At 33.7% G+C, this 21,245-nt stretch overlaps 1 protein-coding gene across 2 annotated transcripts in view; it reads right to left on the reverse strand.

Annotated features, from left to right (window-relative positions):
• LOC100735003 (charged multivesicular body protein 1B2) overlaps positions 1-21,245 on the reverse strand; it is a 43,366-nt gene that overhangs the window by 11,487 nt on the left and 10,634 nt on the right. For both annotated transcript variants that reach the window (XM_063246132.1, XM_005004167.4), the window contains exon 2: positions 17,366-17,463. In XM_063246132.1, the coding sequence (XP_063102202.1) occupies positions 17,366-17,463 (98 nt within the window). The remainder of the gene's footprint in view (positions 1-17,365; positions 17,464-21,245) is intronic.

The following is a 21,245-nucleotide window of genomic DNA, read 5'->3' on the forward strand; positions in this document are numbered from 1 at the left end:
CTGCAAAAAATATTGAAAAACAGTTTAGATGCACAAAGGAAAAAACCACTAAGCAAAGCAGATAATTAAACAGAACAGAAAGATAAAGATGCAACAGCAGAGAGATAACATGTCAACAATAAACCAGCATTTAACAGTATTAACAATTAATGTAAATGGTCTCAATGCACCAATCAAAAGAAACAGACTAGCAGAATGGATCAAGAAACAAAATCCAACCATATGCTGTTTACAGGAAACCCATCTAACCCAGAAGGATACTCACAGACTGAAAGTCAGAGGATGGAAAACAATACTTCATGCAGCAGGAATCCAAAAAAAGGCAGGAGTAGCCATTCTGTTGGCAGAAAACGTGAACTTTAAACCAACAATGACCATAAAGGACAAAGAAGGTCACTACATACTCGTAAGGGGAAAACTCCAAGAGGAAGAGATAACTATCTTAAATATATATGCACCAAACTCCAGAGGACCCAGTTATATAAAACAACTATTAACAAAAATGAAAACTCAAACTATCAGTAACACAATTGTAACAGGAGATCTTAATACGCCATTGACACCAAGGGACAGATCAACCAGACAGAAAATGAGCAAATAAATAACAGAAATGAATCACACCTGCGAACAAATGGATTTGATAGACATATACAGAATGTTCCACCCAAGAACATCAGAATACACATTCTTCTCAGCAGTACATGGATCATTCTCTAAAATAGACCACATATTAGCTCACAGAACATATTTAAATAAATGCAAAAGAGTTGAAATCATCCCTTCCATGTTATTGGATCATGGCACTGTGAAATTAGAAATTAATGATAAAAGATACTGCAAAAATCCCGCAAACACATGGAAACTGAATAACACACTCTTGAGTAATCAGTGGGTCACAGAGGAAATTAAAAAAAATACCTAAAAGAAAATGAAAATGCAGATACAACTTACCGGAATCTGTGGGATGCAATGAAAGCTGTCCTGAGAGGAAAATTTATTGCACTGAGTTCCCACATCAGGAAAACAGAACGAATACAAATAAATAATTTGATGCTACACCTCAAACAGCTAGAAAAAGATCAAGTCAAACCCAAAGCCAAAAGAAGAGAGGAAATTATAAAAATCAGAGCAGAAATCAATGCAATAGAGACTAAGAAAACCATCCAAAGAATCAACGAATCAAACAGTTGCTTCTTTGAAAGAATAAAATCGATAAGCCCCTAGCCAACCTTATTAAAAAAGGGAAGAAAAAGCTCAAATTCATGCAATAAGAAATGAAAAAGGTGAAATCACTACAGACCCAATAGAAATACAGAAGATCAACACCTATTTCGAAAACCTCTACTCTCAAAAGTTTGATAACACAGAAGAAATAGACAGATTCTTAGAAGCATATGAAGTACCAAAGCTAGATCAAGAGGATGTAAAACTGTTGAATAACCCAATCTCTGTTAAGGAAATTGAAAATGTAATTAACTCCTTACCCACCAAGAAGAGCCCAGGTTCAGATGGATTCACTGCAGAATTCTACAAGAAATACAAAGAAGACCTAATGCCGACACTCCTCAAACTATTCAATGAAATTGAAAGGGAAGCAATCCTTCCTAAGTCATTCCTGGAAGCAAATATTAGTCTGGTACCAAAACCTGAGAAAGACCCAACTAAAAAAGAGAACTATAGACCGATCTCCCTAATGAACACAGATGCAAAAATCCTCAATAAAATATTGGCATATAGGATCCAGCAAATCATCAAGAAGATTATACACCATGACCAAGTGGGATTCATCCCAGGAATGCAAGGATGGTTCAACATACGCAAATCAATAAATGTAATCCACCATATCAATAAAGCCAAAAATAAGAATCACATGATCATTTCTATAGATGCAGAAAAAGCCTTCGATAAGGTCCAACATTTATTCATGATAAGAACTTTACAGAAAATTGGAATAGATGGTCTTTACCTCAATATAATAAAGGCCATTTATGACAATCCAACAGCCAGCATCATACCAAATGGCCAAAAATTGAAAGCCTTTACTTTAAAATCAGGCACAAGACAAGGATGTCCTTTATCACCACTCCTATTTAATATAGTACTGGAAGTACTAGCCAGAGCAATTAGGCAAGAAAGAGAAATAAAAGGGGTAAAGATAGGAAAAGAAGAAGTTAAATTATCATTGTTTGCAGATGACATGATACTCTACATAGAAGACCCCCTAAACTCCATTGAAAGACTGTTAGATACAATAAATAAATTCAGTAATTTGGCTGGATACAAAATCAATACTCAGAAATCAATAGCATTCCTATACACGAACAACAAAATCACAGAGAGGGAAATAAGAGAAACTGCACTCTTCACATTAACAAGCAAAAAAAGGAAATATTTAGGAATTACACTTACAAAAGAAGTGAAAGACTTATAAAGTGAAAATTATAATACACTGAAAAAGGAAATTGAGGATGATCTCAGAAAATGGAAAGACATCCCTTGCTCATGGATAGGAAGAACAAACATTGTGAAAATGGCCATTCTCCCAAAACTGTTATACAGATTCAATGCAATCCCAATAGAAATACCATCAACATACCTTATAGATCTAGAGAAATCACTCCTAAATTTCATCTGGAACCAGAAGAGACCTAGAATAGCAAAGGCAATTCTAAGCAGGAAAGACAAAGCAGGAGGCATCACAATCCCTGACTTGAAGTTATACTACAAAGCAACAGTAGTAAAATCAACATGGTATTGGAATCAAAACAGAGCCGAAGATCAATGGAATAGATTAGAAGATACAACCACAACTACAAACACACTCTACTATCTTATCCTTGATAAAGGAGCCAAGCAGGTTCACTGGAAGAACAACAGTCTCTTTAATAAATGGTGCTGGAAAAACTGGCTCTCCATTTGCCAAAAACTAAAGCTAGACCCATGTCTATTACCACGTACTAAATTAAAATCTAAATGGGTCAAACATCTGAATATTAAAACAGAAACACTAAATCTGTTGGAAGACAAATTGGGTAGAAACCTTGGAGACATAGGAATAAGTAGAGAACTCATGAACAGGACTCAAACCACACAGGAAATCTTCCCAGAATCAATAACTGGGACCACTTCTTATTAAAATGTTGCTGCATGTCAAAAGAAATCTCCAGCATAGTGAAAAGAAAACCCACAAACTGGGAAAAGATTTTAGTGAACTCTCTCTCAGACAAGGGCCTCTTGTCTAAAACATATAAAGAATTAAAAAAAACTCAGACCTCCAAAATTCAAAGATCCAATCCAAAAATGGGCATCTGAGATGAATACGCAATTCTCAGATGAAGAAATGCAAATGGCAAATAAATATATGAAAAAATGTTCATCATCATTGGTCATTAGAGAAATGCAAATTAAAACCACACTGAGATACCATCTCACTCCTGAAAGAATGGCCAGGATCAAGAAAACCAACAACAACAAATGCTGGAGAGGATGTGGGGAAAAAGGAACTCTCCTGCACTGTTGGTGGGAGTGTAGACTGGTACAGCCTTTGTGGAGGTCTGTCTGGCAATTTCTCAAAAGTTGGGATTGGAAATCCCATTTATTCCAGCTATTCCACTTCTAGGCATATTCTCAGAAGAACTGAAAGCATCATACCACAGTGATATATGTGCACCTATGTTTATAGCAGCACAATTTGTAATCGCCAGATCTTGGAAACAACCCAAGTGTCCATCAACTGAGAAATGGATAAAAAATTTGTGGTATTTCTATACAATGGAGTATTACTCAGCTATAAAGAAGGATCACTTTGAGATATTTATCAATAAATGGGCACAGCTTGAGACCATACTCATAAGTGAAATAAATCAATCTCACATGTGTGAATACCGAATAGTTTCCCTAATGTAAGTAATGATTCAAATATATAAAAATATGTGGTAATCATGATTCCCCATTATGTGGCCTTGAAGCCTTATAAAGTTTTCACTTATTAATTAGAAAGTCTTTATTCTGGGCTTCTTGATATGGAAATATTTGAAGCTATAGTATATGAAGTTTTATCCAAATATTTCAAGGAAAAAGACAGATACTATGGTAACTACTATTAAGTCAGGTTACTTGGTGGTGAAGCACTAGGTTGCTGAAACAGTCATGCTTTGACCTGTATTGTTATATTGTTATGTCCTGTTTTATCTCAATCTCTCCCTTATTCTTTAAAAAAATTATTTAGTTATTTCTTATGTTTGTTTTAATTAAGGGGAAAAATTAGAATATATAATAGTAACTCTTTTAGATTTCCTATTAACTTGTTTTGAAGTCCTGTAATACTCCCACAATCTTGTTTTGACTGATTACACTCTGTTCCATTCTGTATGATAGTATCAAGTTTGAGGGTATAGGCAACTACTTTGAAGGCAATAAGATTCACTAAGATGCCCATTCTGGTTTGACTATTGTCTCCTTTGGAAGTCCTGTAATGTTTACAATGCCTAAGTTTTATTGGTCCTGTTCTCTACTGTTTTGACCAACTTTATAATATCTAATGAGATAGACAATTCTTTTTAAGGAAACAAGAGACAACGTTGATAACCATTGTTGATAACCTTGTACTCTGTTCTACATCATGTGCTATGTCTATCCTTGGTTTTGACTGACAGCTTTGTTTTGCCATATTTGACTTTATTCTCTCCCCCCCAAAAAATTAATAAGAACTAAGGAGTAATAAAATCCAAAATGTGTAAATTTTGTTGTAAAAAAGAGAGGGAAAAAAAGAGCTCTAAAGGACACAACAGCAAGTGTGTTTAAGGGTGTTAAATAGCTGACCATATTAATGTTTTTGGTTGGATCATTGAACACAACTGTTTGCAGTCTCACTGTTTGAATGTCCACTTTGTTATTTCTAAGATGATAATATGTAATCTATTAACAGGTGATTTCTTACTGTTTTTTTTTTTTTTTTTTTTGTAGTTCTGTATTACGTGTACCCTTACACCGCTTTGTTTTGTTTTGTGTTTTTCTCTTTTCCTCTTAAATAAAATTAAAAAAAAAAAAAACAATCAACATGGTGTTGGGTGCAGATAGCCCACCTGAGAATTGTTGCCAACAACATAGAAAGAACAACTGGAGATGAAGAAGTGATGTTGTTGGTTCTCCTGTTACTGCAGGCACACACTTGGAGGAGCTTGTCAAGCTTCTTTCCTGATATGAACTTGGCTGTTCAGACTGTCAGAGGAGTGGGAGACCATGTTGTCCCTGAGAATGGTTATAGTTCACTTTGGGGGAGTTCTGGTCTTTACTTTGAACATCGCTCCCTGGCTCTGAAGGGGAAGATGTGTGCTGTTCAGTCTCCTGGAGAAAACTGTCACAATGGCTTCCTGATACAAATTTGGCTGTTCTCATCGTTGGAAGAGGCTGGGACCTTGGGGTTGGCTATGATGGCTGTGGTACATTTTGGGGGAACTCTAGACCTTACTTTGAGGATTGCTTTCTGGCTCCAGTGTAGATGTCTTAGTCTACTGGTACAGATCCTTCATCCCACTGGCACAAATCTTTCTAGCTTCTACACTGACCTTTAAGCCTTCCCAGCACAAATCCATGAAACAAACTTGCATGAGTTATTATCATGGGCTCTAGGTCTTCAGTTGGACTCATGCCTAACACTGCCATGGAATCCGGGTGCTTATCTAAATTTTTTGGGTCTTTAGTGTGTAGACAGATGTTTTGCACTTTTTGGATTTAACTCTTTAGTTGACTATTTTCCTTGCAAACTCTGACTAGAACATCATATATTCAAAATAATACCTTTTTAAATCAGAAAATATATAACTACATCATCTTTTTTAAGGGCTGCATGACATGGATGAACAATTAACTAAGATTGTCATGTATGGTACTAAAACCATTGATGATATATAACAAAATTCCATATGATACATTGATGTAAATATTTTATCTATTTATCAAGTGTATGTATGACAAAGATATAACCAGCACAAATCCATGTTTTTTTCTGGTATAATACATTAGAACAGGGCTAACATCCAAAGACAAATAAGTGAATTTAATAAAATTTTTAAATAATTAATTATGATGGTCCTCTAATAAAACAAAAGGGAGAAGGTAGTAGAGCAATGACTAGAATTTAAGAAGGATAAGATCTCTAATTGCTGGATATTTGATTTCAATTTTTCAATAACATGAACAGCAATTTGTTAAGTATACTAGTATGTAACTTTAGAAACTAAATATTTTCATAATGTAAATTTCCTAATGCATCAGTATGCACAATTTTAATTGTCCTACCCAAAACACTAATTAAAACTTACATCTCCTCCAGTGAAATAAAAGTATTCCTATTTTCCCATATAATCTTATAAACATAGAATATTATAATATTCCACAACAATGTAGGAAGTTAAAAAATTGTATTTCACTGTATTTCTTTGATTACAACTGAACATTTTCATACATTTAATAGCCATTTTTATTTCTTCTTTTAGAGATACTTGTTTTTCCCATTTTTAGTACTTTTTAAAATTGATTTTTCAAGAATTGGCTAAATTTTTAAGCCTTTGTTACATGCAATGCAGTCTTTGCTAGACTGCTCATTGATCTTTAATTTTGTGTGTGATTACTTTTATAGTCAGACATTTCCTTTATGTTTTTTTTACTCTGCTCAAAATATGTTTCTACACCACAAGCTTCTTTCTTATGGTATTTTAATGGTTTCGCTTCTTACCATTTTTTTTTTTTCTTCTTTGGGTTTTCTGAAACAAGGTCTCACCGTGTAGTACAGGGTGGCCTTGAACTCAGTAATCCTGCTTCCTCACAGCCTCCCGAGTACTGGGATTAGAGGCATGCACCACCATGCCTGGCTTCTTACATTTAAATATTTATTAAATTTGGTGTTTATTTGGCTGAAAATTATCATGTGTATATTTATTGTTTTCTAACAAAATGTTCCATTTATTGAAGTACGTCCTCCTCCAATATTTTTATTAACTTGTTGCCTAATTCTTACTGTTCACTTTAGACAGTTTTAAAGTTAATACTACAAAAGAAAAACAGAAAACAATATACAATAAAAATAAGGCTTTTCCAGGCCAAGTCACTGTGTTTCAGATTCCAGATTTAACTGTCTTAACACGTACAGATTTACTAAAATATTTATTGAGCCTCTGCTGGCAGACAGTAGTCTCAGTAGCTGGTATTTAGTGGTGAAGTCAAAACACAAAAAGATTTTGGCTCTTATACAGCATATATTCTAGTTACTGAGGCAACAATAAATGTAATTATAGTAGTATATTAAATAGCAGTATCAGAGAGAAAAGTAGAATAGCAAATGAAGTAGGACTGTGGTTGTTGACATGTTAATTTAGAGTGTAGCCAAGGAAGCTTATCATGACGATGGTATCTGAGTGAACAAGTAGAAAAACAAACTGCTAGAAGAGAAGAAAATAGTCATATGAATATTCAGCACAGAAGACAGAAAATACCTCATGTAAATATGTCATTTACAAAGCAGGAAGATAAATGTGCTTGAAGCAGTATGAATGAAGGGGAGGGAAAGAACACAGGAGATGATGTCAGTTTGATAACAGATCATATTATGACTTATAAGCCATTTTGAAGACTCTGCTATTCTGAAAAGCACAGTGACATGATCTGACTTCAGTATTTTAAATGTTCATCCTGACTGCTTGGTTAAAGTTATGTTTAAGGGACAAAGGTTTAAAAGTTATGTTTAAGGGACAAAGGTTTAAGGAGCAAGGAGACCAATTACAAAACTTACTGTAATACCTGAGATAACATGATGGCTTAGATTAAGGTAGGAATCATGGAGATGATACAATGTGATCACATTGTAAGTATTATTTAAACTGGCTTTGTAACTTTACAATTTTTCTTGTGCCAATTTTATAAACTTCACAGTATAACACTTCCTATTTTTTGAAGCATACCACAGGTATATTTCTAAAAGGGTTCTGCCATCTTCTTTAATAGCACTTGATGGAGGCTTTTATACATTTGTGATTGATTAAAGCAGACTGAAAATCATTTTTTAAAATTTTAAATCATGTACCAACTTTTTAGCTGAAATTGTGTAGGGCAAATTAAACTGCACTCTCTTACTCAATGAATGTATATCTATAAGAATAGTTATGTTGAAATGAAGTTTTATAAAGCATAAAAATAAAGGTATGGATAGATCTCCTGATGAAACAGGATATAAAACAAAAAAGAATTAAGACTGATAATATTCTAGGACACTTTCTTTTTGTCTAAGACACAGATATACCTTTAACATAAAGAAAATTGTACTGCAAAGTATTATATGAGGATTTCTGTTTTATGTTCCATTTGTTTCTTGACTAACCAAGTAGAAACAATGAGGCACTAGATATGGATCCTAGCTTTCAGGGGCAAAGACCAGAATAGAGATGTGTGTTGGTTAGTCATAAGCATACAAGCAGTAGTTAAAACTGAAAGACTATTAGACTAACACACTTCTGGAGTGCATATAGATAGGAAACTTAAAAAAAAAGAGCCCTGAAGTTTAAGTACCAAGGAGTCTAGTGTTTTGGAAGCCAAAGGAAAAAAGTTTTTCAAGGAAGGAGTAATAAATTGTGGCAAATGCTACTGGTGGTTCCAGTAAAATGTAAATTGAAAATTGATCACTGTATCAAGCCATATAGAGGTCTTTCTGTGGAGGTGGAAATATAAGCCTAAATATTTGAGTACAAAAGAGAATGAAAGGACAGGAATTAAAAAGAATTTATAAGTACAAAAAACTATATTCAGGGGATTTGCTAGAAATGAGTTAAGAGACAGGAAAGTATCCAGAGGCAGCAACCGAGTCAAGAGAGAGCTTTTGATATATTTAAGAATGCTTATGTGCTAAAAGGATTTATTCAGAAAAAAGAGTAAAAACATTAGCAATGTAGGGAAAACTGCTAGAACAATGCCACTGAGAAGGAGAGAAAGACATGGGAAAGACTTGGCCTTAGCTAGAAAACCTACTTCAAGAGAAAGGAAGAAACGTTTATATTCATGGAAACAAGTAGGTATAGTAGAAAAAGGTTTCTTGGTTAAGCAGAAAGCAAAGTCATCAGGTGAATGTATAAAGTATACTGAAGTGTAAAAAGAAAACAAAGTATTAACAGTCACTTAAGCAAGTGTTAGAATAAATGAGTTAGGAAAGTATATTATACTATCTATCCCAAACTATATTGCTTCTCTTAACTGTCTTTTAAATCAAACAACTTGGAAAGATGCAAAAAACTTTAAAACACACTCTAACGAAGAAATTTTACTTCTTGGAATCCATCATAATGATGCAAGTAGACATCATCATAAAGATTTATATATAAGAAAGTTGACTAGTATTTAAAATAGCAAAACAAGACATCCAATATAAAGAACTATTAAGTAAATTAAAATACATACACATTATAGAATACTATTTTATTAATACAAAAATGTTTCAGAGAATAGCTAGGAATATATGGGACATGCTCACAGTATAGTAAGAGCAAGAGAATAAGTAGCCCTTCTTTAATGCATCAATCTACTAATATTTACTAACAGCCTTAGCAATATAATACTAAATAGGAAAAGAGTCCTACTGATGGAAATAAACAAAAATAAGTAAGGCAACTACTATTGATGCTTCATTAAAAACAAAATAGAACAATCTAATAGGGTAACCCAGTACATGGATTACTTTATGGTGAGTGGTTAAGAAAGGTTATGTGAAGGTAATGGCAATTCAACTGAAAACTGAATGGTTAGAGGGGACCAGCTGTGCAAAGACCTGAATGATGGTGGTAGTGGGGATCTCTCCAAGCAGAGGTCATAGTTAACGCAAAGTCATCAAGGTAAGTTTAAGATAAATGTGTTTTGGGGAAAATATAAAGTCTAATGTATTCAGTGATTAAGGAGAGTAGAAAGAGATAAGGTTAGAGATATAGGCAGGGCCAGAACAGGTAGAAGCCTTGCAAGTTAGATCCAGATGCCTGCCTTATCATGCAAGGCATGATAAGGATTTTGGATTTTGTAGTATGTGCAACTGAATTTAATGAGTAATTCTAATCAAGAGAATGACATGATCATTATCTACTGATAAAAATTATCATTCTGGCTACTGGAGAAAGAAGATACCATAGAGAACCATAGTGGACCCAGAGAGACCAGGTGAGAGGTTAAGGCAGTAGATCAGGCAAGAAATTATGTGGTTTGGCTTAGGGTATTAGCAATGAAGGTGACCAGAGCTCGTCAGGTTCACAATATACTTACAAGACATTGCCTAAAAGAATAACAGTAATTCCTATATTCTGTCTGAAATAAATGGGTATGGAGCTATTTACTAAAATAAAGTAGTAGAGCAGAAGGAGATAACATTTTAGTGCATCAAACACTTTATTAATGAAAAATGTTTCAGATGCCTTATAGATACCCAAGTAGAGATGGTAAAATGATAGTCAGCTATATGAGTCTGAAGCAGGAGGAAGAAATAAGGACTAAAAGGACCTGTGTTCCCATTGTTCGTCTCATTCACACTTCAATTTGCTGTAACCAGGACTTTATCTCTAATTCTCTGAAATTGTTGTTGCTAATATCATCAGTTTTTCTATTGGCCATATTCAATAGACAGTCTTTATTAGTCTTCTTACTTCTATATTTTGTCTGTCGAACATCTTTTTACTGAGTCCCTCTCTCCCTAGAATTCCAATAAACCTCTTTCACTCTTGGCTCTCTTTATTCCAATTTAGTTGTTTCTTTTTTATCTTTGTTGGTTCTTCTTGTTCCTTGTCCTTCCACTAATCTCACTAAATGCTGATGCTCCCAGAGAAATTTGTTCAATCTGTGTGGTCTTCACTCTATTCTCCTCCATGATTGATCCTGTCCACTATGCACTCTCGTATTTTTTATCTCCACATCAAATCTGTTTCCTGAGCTTTTGTATACAAGTATCAATTTCCTATTAGTCCACTTCATCAGGACAGGATCCTTTCACTTAGTACATCAAAAGCACAACATTCTTGCCCAACAACCTGACCACCTTTTGGTACTTGTCTTATTTAAAGGAAAATTAACAATATATTTTTCCAGTCACCAGTATAAGCAGAAATCACAGTCATTTTTAATGACTCCCTCTTTACATCTTCCATATTCAGTAATCAAGTCCAGATTCTACCATCTCAATCGTTTTAAAATACATACTTTTTTTCTCTATTCCCATCAATAATGCCCTAATATAGGTAATGTGTTTTTTGTCTGGGTTGTCAAAAAACCGTCTAGTGAGTAAACATGATTTTAGAGTTCTATAACCCAGAGGTTTGGCATTTTCTGAAAAAGGGACAGAAAATAAATATTTTGGACTTTAAGAAGCCATATAGTCTCTATAGCAACTACTCAACTCTGCTCTTACAGGACAAAAGCAATCACAAATATAAGTGAATTGCTATGGAATGTTCCTATAAAACTTTATTTACAAAAGAGGCAGGCATCTGGATCTAACTTGCAAGCTGTAGTTTTCTGATTTTTGCCATCTGTTCTTGCCAAAATGTTTGCAAGCAAATATTTTAACCATGAAATTTTCCTGATCATTTTTCCACTAGTTCCAAAGCCTTCATAGCCTGTATTATCTCCATAAAATACTAAATAGCTTATAGTTCCCCAACATGCTATGCTCTCATACTTACATCTGTGTTTTCTCTGCTTATTTCCTAATTGGTCAATTAAAATTAGACAAAAATTAGGTTTTACAGATGAGGAGTGTGATGATGAATTAAATTTTGCACTTGTTTAACTGTAGCATTTCCACAATAAATATTCCCAGGATGCTGTTTAAAAGAGAATAGATTTGGGATTCATCTTTATGCAAAGTGAACACAAGACTGTAGACAGGAAAGTAGAAGGACAGAAGAAAAGAAAGCAAATTAACAACATGCCTGAGGGTTAAAAACCTTTTTGATACAAACAGAGGAAGAAAAACTTAAGAAGGAAATTGAGAAGGCATGGTTAGAGTAATGGGTGAGCTCTAAACATACAATGAAACAGAATTCAAGTAGTTTTAAAGACAGGAAAATGAATGATATCAAATATAGCAGAAAAAAGATTATATGCGAAAAATCTAACAAAGCAATTGGTAAAGTGATCTGTGGCAGTCACTGTGATTGTTGAGTACAATGTCAAGTAAGTGGATGCAGCAGCATGAGTTTGGTCATAATCAGTAAGCAATAGATTAAACTACTACATAAAAACAAGAGGGATATCTAGGATTAAAAGACAAGCTTTTGAGGATTGCAGAAGCCTAAAAGCATAATTATAGCTGAAGGTGGGGAAAGGTAGAAAATACAAGAGAATGAACAGAGAATTGATCCAATCAGAGACCACCACAGAGACAGAGGACAAAATAACTCCTGACTTTTTAATCTGTTAATCATTAAAAGCATGATGTATGTTTCTTATGATGCAGTCAGGGACTTTAACTGCAGTATTTGCTAAAAAAATGAGTAAGTGTTCATTTGAGCCTACAGATGCCCAATGAGTAACTAGAAACAGAACAAAGTTTGTTCTGCATACAGTATCCTTTATTACATTAAAACTGGGTCAAATCCTGTCTCAATTTTGCATACAGGCATATAGGCATGCTAATCTTTAGGAAGTGTCTGTCAAAAAATTTACAACAAAAGGTTTATTAGCCCTGAATTTATATATTCTATTTCATCCAGCATCAATACCCAGGCACCAAGAGATTTATGAAAACGTTCAATTATGCCCACAAGTCTCTAGTCATTTTCCCAAATTATGGATTCTAGTAGAGCCTCCACAAAACTGAGGCTTCCCAAAATAAAAATTATTTAATAGAGAACAAATTACCCCCACAAGCAATAACGACATCATCTAAAGCCTTGTTGCAAATAAGAAATAAAATAATGATCAATCAGATTCTACCCAACCTCAGCTAATCCATAAAGGCTATCCGTGTTCTTTGATGAATGGGCCAGGCTCATGAAAACCATTCTATCTTTAGCTCTTCAAACTGAAGATCTCTTATTTTTTCTGACACTCTAACCCTGCCAAGTATCGGCATAAGCCTTACATCAATGTGTCCTCAGATGTTCTTATGTTAAGCAAGTCGCTCAACCTATCATGGTGAGGATCAAATGAGGTTCCACTCTTTTCTCTGGAGGACCCTCTCAAACCCTATTAGGTGATACACTGATTCATGAAAAGGCCCATAGGAGGAAACAGGTAATGATATCAAGAGTTCAGTCAGGTAGAGCTAAAGAAAGAATAAGTTAACTTATGAACTAAGAGGAAAAATACAAACACAGATGTAGAAATGTAGTTAAATTGACCAACGGATGCAAATCTTACAGGAGAAGGAAAGTGGAAAGCCAAGGCACTTCTAATGACAATTTTTGCAAGGCAGCAATATAATGTGCTGAGTAAGGAGGCATGGGCTGCTATACATACCAAAAATAAAAATTTATTTCTTAGAGTGCTAGATGCTAGGAAGCCCAAGATGAAAGTGCTGCCAGATCCAATATTTGATAAGGGCCCACCTACTGGTTCACAAATAGCATCATCTACATCCTCACATGGTACAAGGAGCAAAGCAGCTTTCTGGGCACTAATAACAGTAAGAACACTAATAGCTTTCATGACAGCTGTGTTCTGATGACCCATTTAGTCCTCCAAAGGCCCACCTTCAAAGGCATGGCTGACAAGGTTTCAACAGAAAATATGCAAGGGGAGAGAGGCACAAATTTTCAGACCATAGTAATGCAAAAACACATATTAAATAAGGGACATCTGTTTAAGGCATAACTTTTGGGCAGTACTGAGGACTGAACCCAGGGCCTTTGTACTGAACTATGTCATCAACTCTTGTTTCACCTATTTTTTTTTTTTAATTTTGAGACAGGGTCTCAGTGACTAAGTTGCCTAGGCTGGGCTCATAACTGTAATACTCCTGCCTCAAGCCCTCAGAATGAGGCATCAGTTTTAATGATCATAAAAACTGTAAGTCGCAGTCACATCAGTTTAGAAAACTGAACACCACAATAGAAAAAGACTTGAAGTATATGAGCAAGTAGTTACACATTGCACACAAGTGTAAAAATGTCCAACTGTTAAAAGACGTTCAAGCTCATCCTTATGAACTGCAAATTCAAATAATGTAATACCTTATTTCAACAGATTTGCCCCAAAATGTTTTTTTAAATACCTAGTGTTGGAAACAGTACAAAGAATACATGGACAATTTTGGATCCTGGTTTCATCAATTAACAGTATTCCATTTCAAAATATAAGTTTATCTGTCTTTTCAACAGTTACATTGTACCACATATGATGGTTCCATAAATTAACAGCTTCATTATTAATGGGCATGCAGACTGTGCCTGCTTTGTGTGTTCTGTGACAAATAAACTTGGCCACTCGTACACACACATTAAATATATCTTTAGGACAAGTTTCTAGGATTGGAATTACTATACAAAGGACTATATGAATTTATAACTTTAATATAGATTGTCAAATGGCTCAGAAATTTGTGTGACCTTTTACTTTCCCTAAAAAGGATCACAGTCTCTTTTCCTAATGAAGCATACTATCAAGCTTTTGGGGCTGGCAATGTATGTAGCTCAGTGTTAGAGACCTTGACCAGTATGCACAAGGCCTTGGGTTTGATCTTTATTATCACAAATAAAAAAATTTCAATACTTTTAGATCTGAGACATAATACTATCATATTATAATTTATATTTAAAAAGGAATGTATGTAAAAATTGAGACTTAGAGCTCCTGTGTTCAAAGACTTTTCTGTAAGCCATTAAAAGACTACTGTATAAACTATATGCTTTGTCTAATTTTTAATAAGTTGTTAGATTTTTCCTAATTGTACCTATTCAATATGCAGAATTCTTAAGACAGGAGATACACTATCACACTGCTTTAAATATATATTCTCAGATATTTTCTTTTGGCTTTTTAGTGGGATTTTTAGATATACAGATTTTTTTCCAACATAGTCAAATTTATCAATCTGGAAGAAAGGGAAACCTTTTCCACTATTGGGAGTGCAGACTGGTACAATCACTGTGGAAATCAGTGTGGAAATTCATCAAAAAGGTAGGACTAGAAGTCTCATTTGACCCAGCTATTCCCCTTCTGGGTATCTTCCCCAGATACTCAGAATTAAAAACATCATACCTTTTTGAGGTTTTTAGGTTTTATAATCTCCAGTTCCTGTTCCTGTTCCAAGATGATTAAAAAACACTTCCCTTCAAATATATATATATACACATATATATATATATATATATATATATATATATATACACACATATATATATATACACACACACACACATATATATGATTTTACTTTTAAAAGTTTCTATCTTCAATCATAGGAAGCATTTTTGGTATATAGAGTTGGACGTTTTAAAATCTAATCACTTGTGTGTAATCACCACAAAAATGATTTTAAAACTTTTTATTTAAAAAATTTGTTGTAATCCTGTGTTTTAGAGTGGGGAAAAAAACAGATGAGGATGAAGAGTAATTCATAGAAAGTAGAGGAGGAAAGTGGAGTAAAATGAAAAGAAAACTGCCAAGAAATTTGTTGAGGAAAACTAGAATCACATTTCTCTAGATACATATTCAGGAAGCACTGCTTCCTATCAGCAAGCTGTTTAAATGGGAAGACATTTATTAGAATTACATATGTTAGGATAATTTGTTCAATTTCATAGTGTTATGCTTGTCTAGTATCTGATACCTTAACAGTAGTATTTTCATTGCATATAACCTCTTCAATGTATAAAAATATTTTGGGAGATATCCTTTACTTGTAATAATTGGGTATAAATTTTTAGAAAGGAACAATCATAATACATGAACTTACAACAGCCTAAGTAGTTCTATCCCTTTTTATTTTGTACAATTCTCTCAATTAGCAGAATACAAAAAGTGACTCAATTTAAAGACTAGACACATGCCATTACCAAATATCTAAAAATCTAAGATAACACAGCATTAAATATCAATGTATAAATACACATTTTCAAAAAATAACATGATGGACTTCAGACTACTAGACTTAGAAAAGCCTACCTGTATAGTTTTATGCTTGCCTGATATAAAGAAATTTAGATTTGTTGATAGTATGCAGAACTGTTATGAGTCGCTCACCATGCCTAACCTCTAAAAACACAGCTGTTTTATATCAAAAACCTGATTTCCTTCTAGGGATCTGGAATTTTGTCATGTGTTATATAGAAAATGCCAAGGTTACTGACTACCAATAAAAATCCCAGACTTCTAGGATGAGGAGAACTTCTCAGGTAGACAACATTTCACATGTGCTGTCATAAATAGCTGGAAGAATTAGGCTTGCCCTGTGTGACTCCACTGGGAAACCACTCTTGGAAGTTTGAGACTGTATACCCCACACTTTGCACCATACAGCTCTTTGCTTTACTGATTCTGCTTTGTACCCCTTTGTTATGGAAAACCAGGACTGAACTGGATGGAAAACATGCAGCACCAAGGAGTTGGAACTCTTTACTATACAACTCTTTACTATACTAACAGGCTATGGGACACTGAGTTCCAAATCACCAGCCCCATCTTGGGGTTACATGAACACTTACATGTATTTTAAGCAGAAAGTACAAAAAGCTCATAGCAGGTTATTTTATCATTGGTTACATAGGCTGGGTCATATGTTGTCAGGCAGACTTGTTCTGGTCTGAAGGGCCTTGGTTGAGCAGGAAGAAGCAATCAGTGTCTTACATTGAGCAGGTATGGCTCTATTTATCAAAACACACTGAGCCTACCTTTCTTATCCTTGAATATAGTATCTGGCTATAAGTTTTAAAATTCCTCTTATGCTTTCACTAAAATAAAGAACAGCCATGAATACAACTTTATACTGAGTCTTGTAAAACCTTGTGCCAAATACAGAAACCAAAATAATCATGAACACTAAGCAGTGTTTAGCTAGAAAACGTTTTAAGCATAGAATTTAAAATTACCAAAATTTAAATATTATTCTTAAATATGGGGTTTGTATTTCTCAGTTAATGTGGTCTTAGCTAAAAGACAGTTTTTAGATGTACATAACACAAAATAGTTAGTTTTTGTGGCCCATGCTTGCATAAATAAAGAACAACACACATTTAAACATAAGACATAGCCATTTTTAAACATCTAGGAAAATAATTTATTTGTTTTAGAATACAGAAAGCAGGAATTTATGTATGTTCACTGTAAAACACATTACATGATTCGCCATGCCTTCATTATTAATTGTGCTTATTTCATGAGAAATATATTAAAAGCGGCCTACCTTTTTAATCTTGGCCTTCTCAGTCTTTTCTTCTTTATCACATTTCTTGGCATTTCTATTAAGTTCTTTTGCAGCAAACTTCAAGTTAAGTAAGTGTTCTGAAAATACAGTTAAGGCTATTGAGAAAGTCAGTGTCCCAGCATACCTACCAGCAAACATGATGTTAAAATTATAAAACTTATCAAATACTATCAGGCTATTTAAATCAACTAATCACAAACTATTTTACAAAATGAAACAATTTATATCTCTATTAAAATGCAACATTTATAAATTATAAAGGAAAAAATAGGTTTTCAGGAGAGTAACGACAAACAGCATCTTAAATAAGGTGACTATCATGACTAGTAAGATACTTCATCATCTTCTGAAATGATAACCTGAGAAGGGTACAGCATAACTTCTATGGTGCTGTTACCATAGCATAAACTTAATCTACTCAAGAGTAAATATCAGACACTCCTGAACATTTGACAAAACTTATCAATTTATACTTCAAAACAGTTAAATTTATGAACAGCAAGAAAATTTAATCATCATCACAAACTGGAGGTGTCTAAGGACAGAGTGACTCCAGACATTCCTAAATGTCACTGAGGGTGGGAGGGGAAATCAAATCCTGTTGAAAATTATAATCACTAATATAAATAAAAACAAAGGGAAATAAGTAATTTTTTTCATTTCCTAAACCATCTTTAAATAAATCAGTGTTTCTATAGAAAAAGTCATGATATTTACTGAACACATAAGCTTGTATCAGCAAATCCATTCTTTACTTTTCTACTGTAAATTTGTACGTTAGAATTATAGTAGTCAGCTGTGCAACTCAGTACCTTTCCCTGAGGCATACAGGAAGCAATCTAATTGTTTACCCAGTTGGTATGATGAACAACAAGGAGTGTGCATATGTACAAAAGGGAATTTCCATCTACCTTTATGCACAAACTGGTTTTATGTATGTTTACCTGAGTATCACAGAGGGTTCCAATAGAGCCATACAATTTCAAGATTTATTTTTTTTAAAGTTTTCTTTTGGTTTTTTTGGTAGAAGTAGCCTAATTTAAAACAATAGCACATGAAAAACTAGATTTACAAGTTTTGGAGGAAGTCACAAGTCAATCATCAGATTATTCATGCAAGGATAATGAAGATAATCCATTATGGTAAAATACATCAGAAAAGAGTCCTGTGGGTATATGATGATGATGATAACTTTGATGCTGGCCATATGAGCCAAAATTCCTGTAACAGGAAATAAAGCAAGAATCAAATAATTCAGATACAAGAAATGCAGACCACCTTGATTCAGATGAGAAAGATCAGCAATGTGAATACATATGTAACTAGTTGAAATATTGTGAAATCACCATGCAACAAAATGGAATGATCCAATGCTAGAACTAGGTCTGAAAATATAGTGAACGTCTTGGCAGGGGCCAAAAGTATTGAACAGAATGCCAGTACTGCCATTAAATGTTGAAAACTGTAATAGACAAAGTGCTACAAAATGCTGTAAAATATAAAAAGGCTGAAATGCAAGTAAAACATTCTTTATGCACCAATAGCCATACTTAAAAATGTATTTATTATGACACCTCACAGGAAGAACTGAAAGCATGCATAGGTCTACTAATTTAGCACAGATTTCTCATTGTGCTCACTGGAATGTAAAATATTTTGAAAAGCAATGGCTCAAAACATGGCATAAAAATATGCACTTGTAGATATGAAGATTATGTTTTCAATTTAGACATTTACCTGAAACTCAGTCATCAAGTCCTTATTCGTATAATAATAAACCGAATTATGTCATAAACAAACTTGTTGCTCCTGTCTCCCAAACTAATTGGAATGTAACATTTGACAATTGGTTTACCAGTTTCCAACTGATATTACATATGCTAACAGACCACAAATTGACCAGCATAGAACTGTACACAGGAAAAAAGCAGAAATTCTAAAAGAAGTGTTGCAATTTCAAAACAGGGAATTGTATAGTTCAATTTTTAGATTTCAGAAAGATACAACATTGACCTCATAACTGGCAAAGAAATACAAATGAACTGCTAATGCCAACATTTCACCATGACAGAAATATTGGTAGGGTGATCTAAGTCTAAATGGGGCACACGCCTGTAATTCCAGCATGCCAGAGGCTGAGGCAGGAGGACTGCTGCCAGTTTGAGGCCATGCTAGGCTACAAAGTGAGTTCATGGTCACCCTGAACTGCATAGCAAGACCCTGTCTTCCCCCAAAAAAGCAAAGAAAAATTACCACTCTGATTAAAGACCTGATGCTTTAGTATCAATCTGTTAAGGGAAAGCTAACTCCTATCTTACACTAAATTTTCCAAGGAGTAAAACAAAAAAGGAACAATTCTCAAATCTGTTACCTCTCAAAAGAGGATAGTATATGGGAATGGACAATTACAGGACAATCACACTTGCGAACAGATACAAAAATCTACACATAGTATTCTTATGAAGGCAAAATGTTTTAGCACTTAAAACCATCCATGTATTTTAACTTCATTAGAAGATGAAAAAACAAATAATCTCTAATAAGAAAAACATCAAATAAAATTGAACATTTGATTGAAATCCAGTCAGGTAAATTGTTTATAATTAAATTCTTAGCAAACTAGGCATGGAAGTTAACATTTTTAACTTAAAAGACTTGTTCTACCAAAATTTTAGGGAGTAATTAGAATTACTTTCAAAATCAGTAAGAAAAATCATTCTGTCCTATTTTTTAAATTGTAACATTCTTGAACAAAAATAAAATCTATATTAGACACAACAGAAATTGTCAGACCAACATTGTACTCAGATAATACAAATGTCTACAAAAGAAATGGAAGTACAACTTCTACAACTCAGCAATTCTTCCTAGGTACATACCCATAAAATGTCCCTAGTCCTCATAAGAAATAAATAGTAACAGCAGTATTGCTCGTAATGACAAAAAAATGGAAACAATTTAAATGCACATCACTAAAGTACATTGTGGTATATTTCTGCAATTAAACACCATATAAAAGTGAAAATAAAAATGTCATTAATGAATCACAAATATCTTGAAAACAGCAATGTGACACTATACATATAAAATTTTAAAATATGCAATATATAACTCTATCTTAATAATATACATGTATGTAGTAAAATAAAAAGAAATGGCCAGAAACCAAAAACATCAACTGTTAATGGTATAGTACCTCTGGTGAAGGAGTAAAAGAAATGAGTTAATTATGTTTTACAGTGTTTCTTAAAACCAGTAGTACATGCTGCTGCTTTGTTTTTCATTATTGGCAATAAAGGGTAAAGATTAAATTTATATGATTCAAGAATCATTTTAATAAAAGGTTAAATTAAAAGTTTATAGTCCTTGTTTCTAAAATGTACATTTTTTAAAAAAAGAAAATTGTTTGAAAACATAAAAAACAAAAAACTTGTATTAGGTATGTAGTGGTATCTCAGTTCATGAACTTAATGTCTTCTAGAGTTCTGGTTGCAAACCGAACTGGATGTGAAAGGAATCAAACTCAATAGTTAGGTTCAATATTGACATTATGAAGGAAACTTCGAAAGGATTAAATTCATGAACCAATGTACCATGTACTATTATATGGACAACACTGTTAAGAATGTGTAGCAAACATATAACTTGAACAGGGTTGTACTTGATATATACTTAATATAAAACAGGCTGCTTTCTTTTTAAGATTAAAAAGACACACAAAAGAAAACAACTACTTTCTACAACTATTTTCATATATTCTGTTTTGAAACTTTAAGCCTCCTATGCAGAAATACTAGAAGTTGTCATTAGCTACTTATTCTAACATTCCCATACAGTTTTCTGTGCTGGGGATATAGTT

This window comes from Cavia porcellus, unplaced genomic scaffold (assembly GCF_034190915.1).
Source record: "Cavia porcellus strain 051 isolate PalLab524CR breed Dunkin Hartley unplaced genomic scaffold, mCavPor4.1 scaffold_3, whole genome shotgun sequence".
Taxonomy (NCBI): Eukaryota; Metazoa; Chordata; class Mammalia; order Rodentia; family Caviidae; genus Cavia; species Cavia porcellus.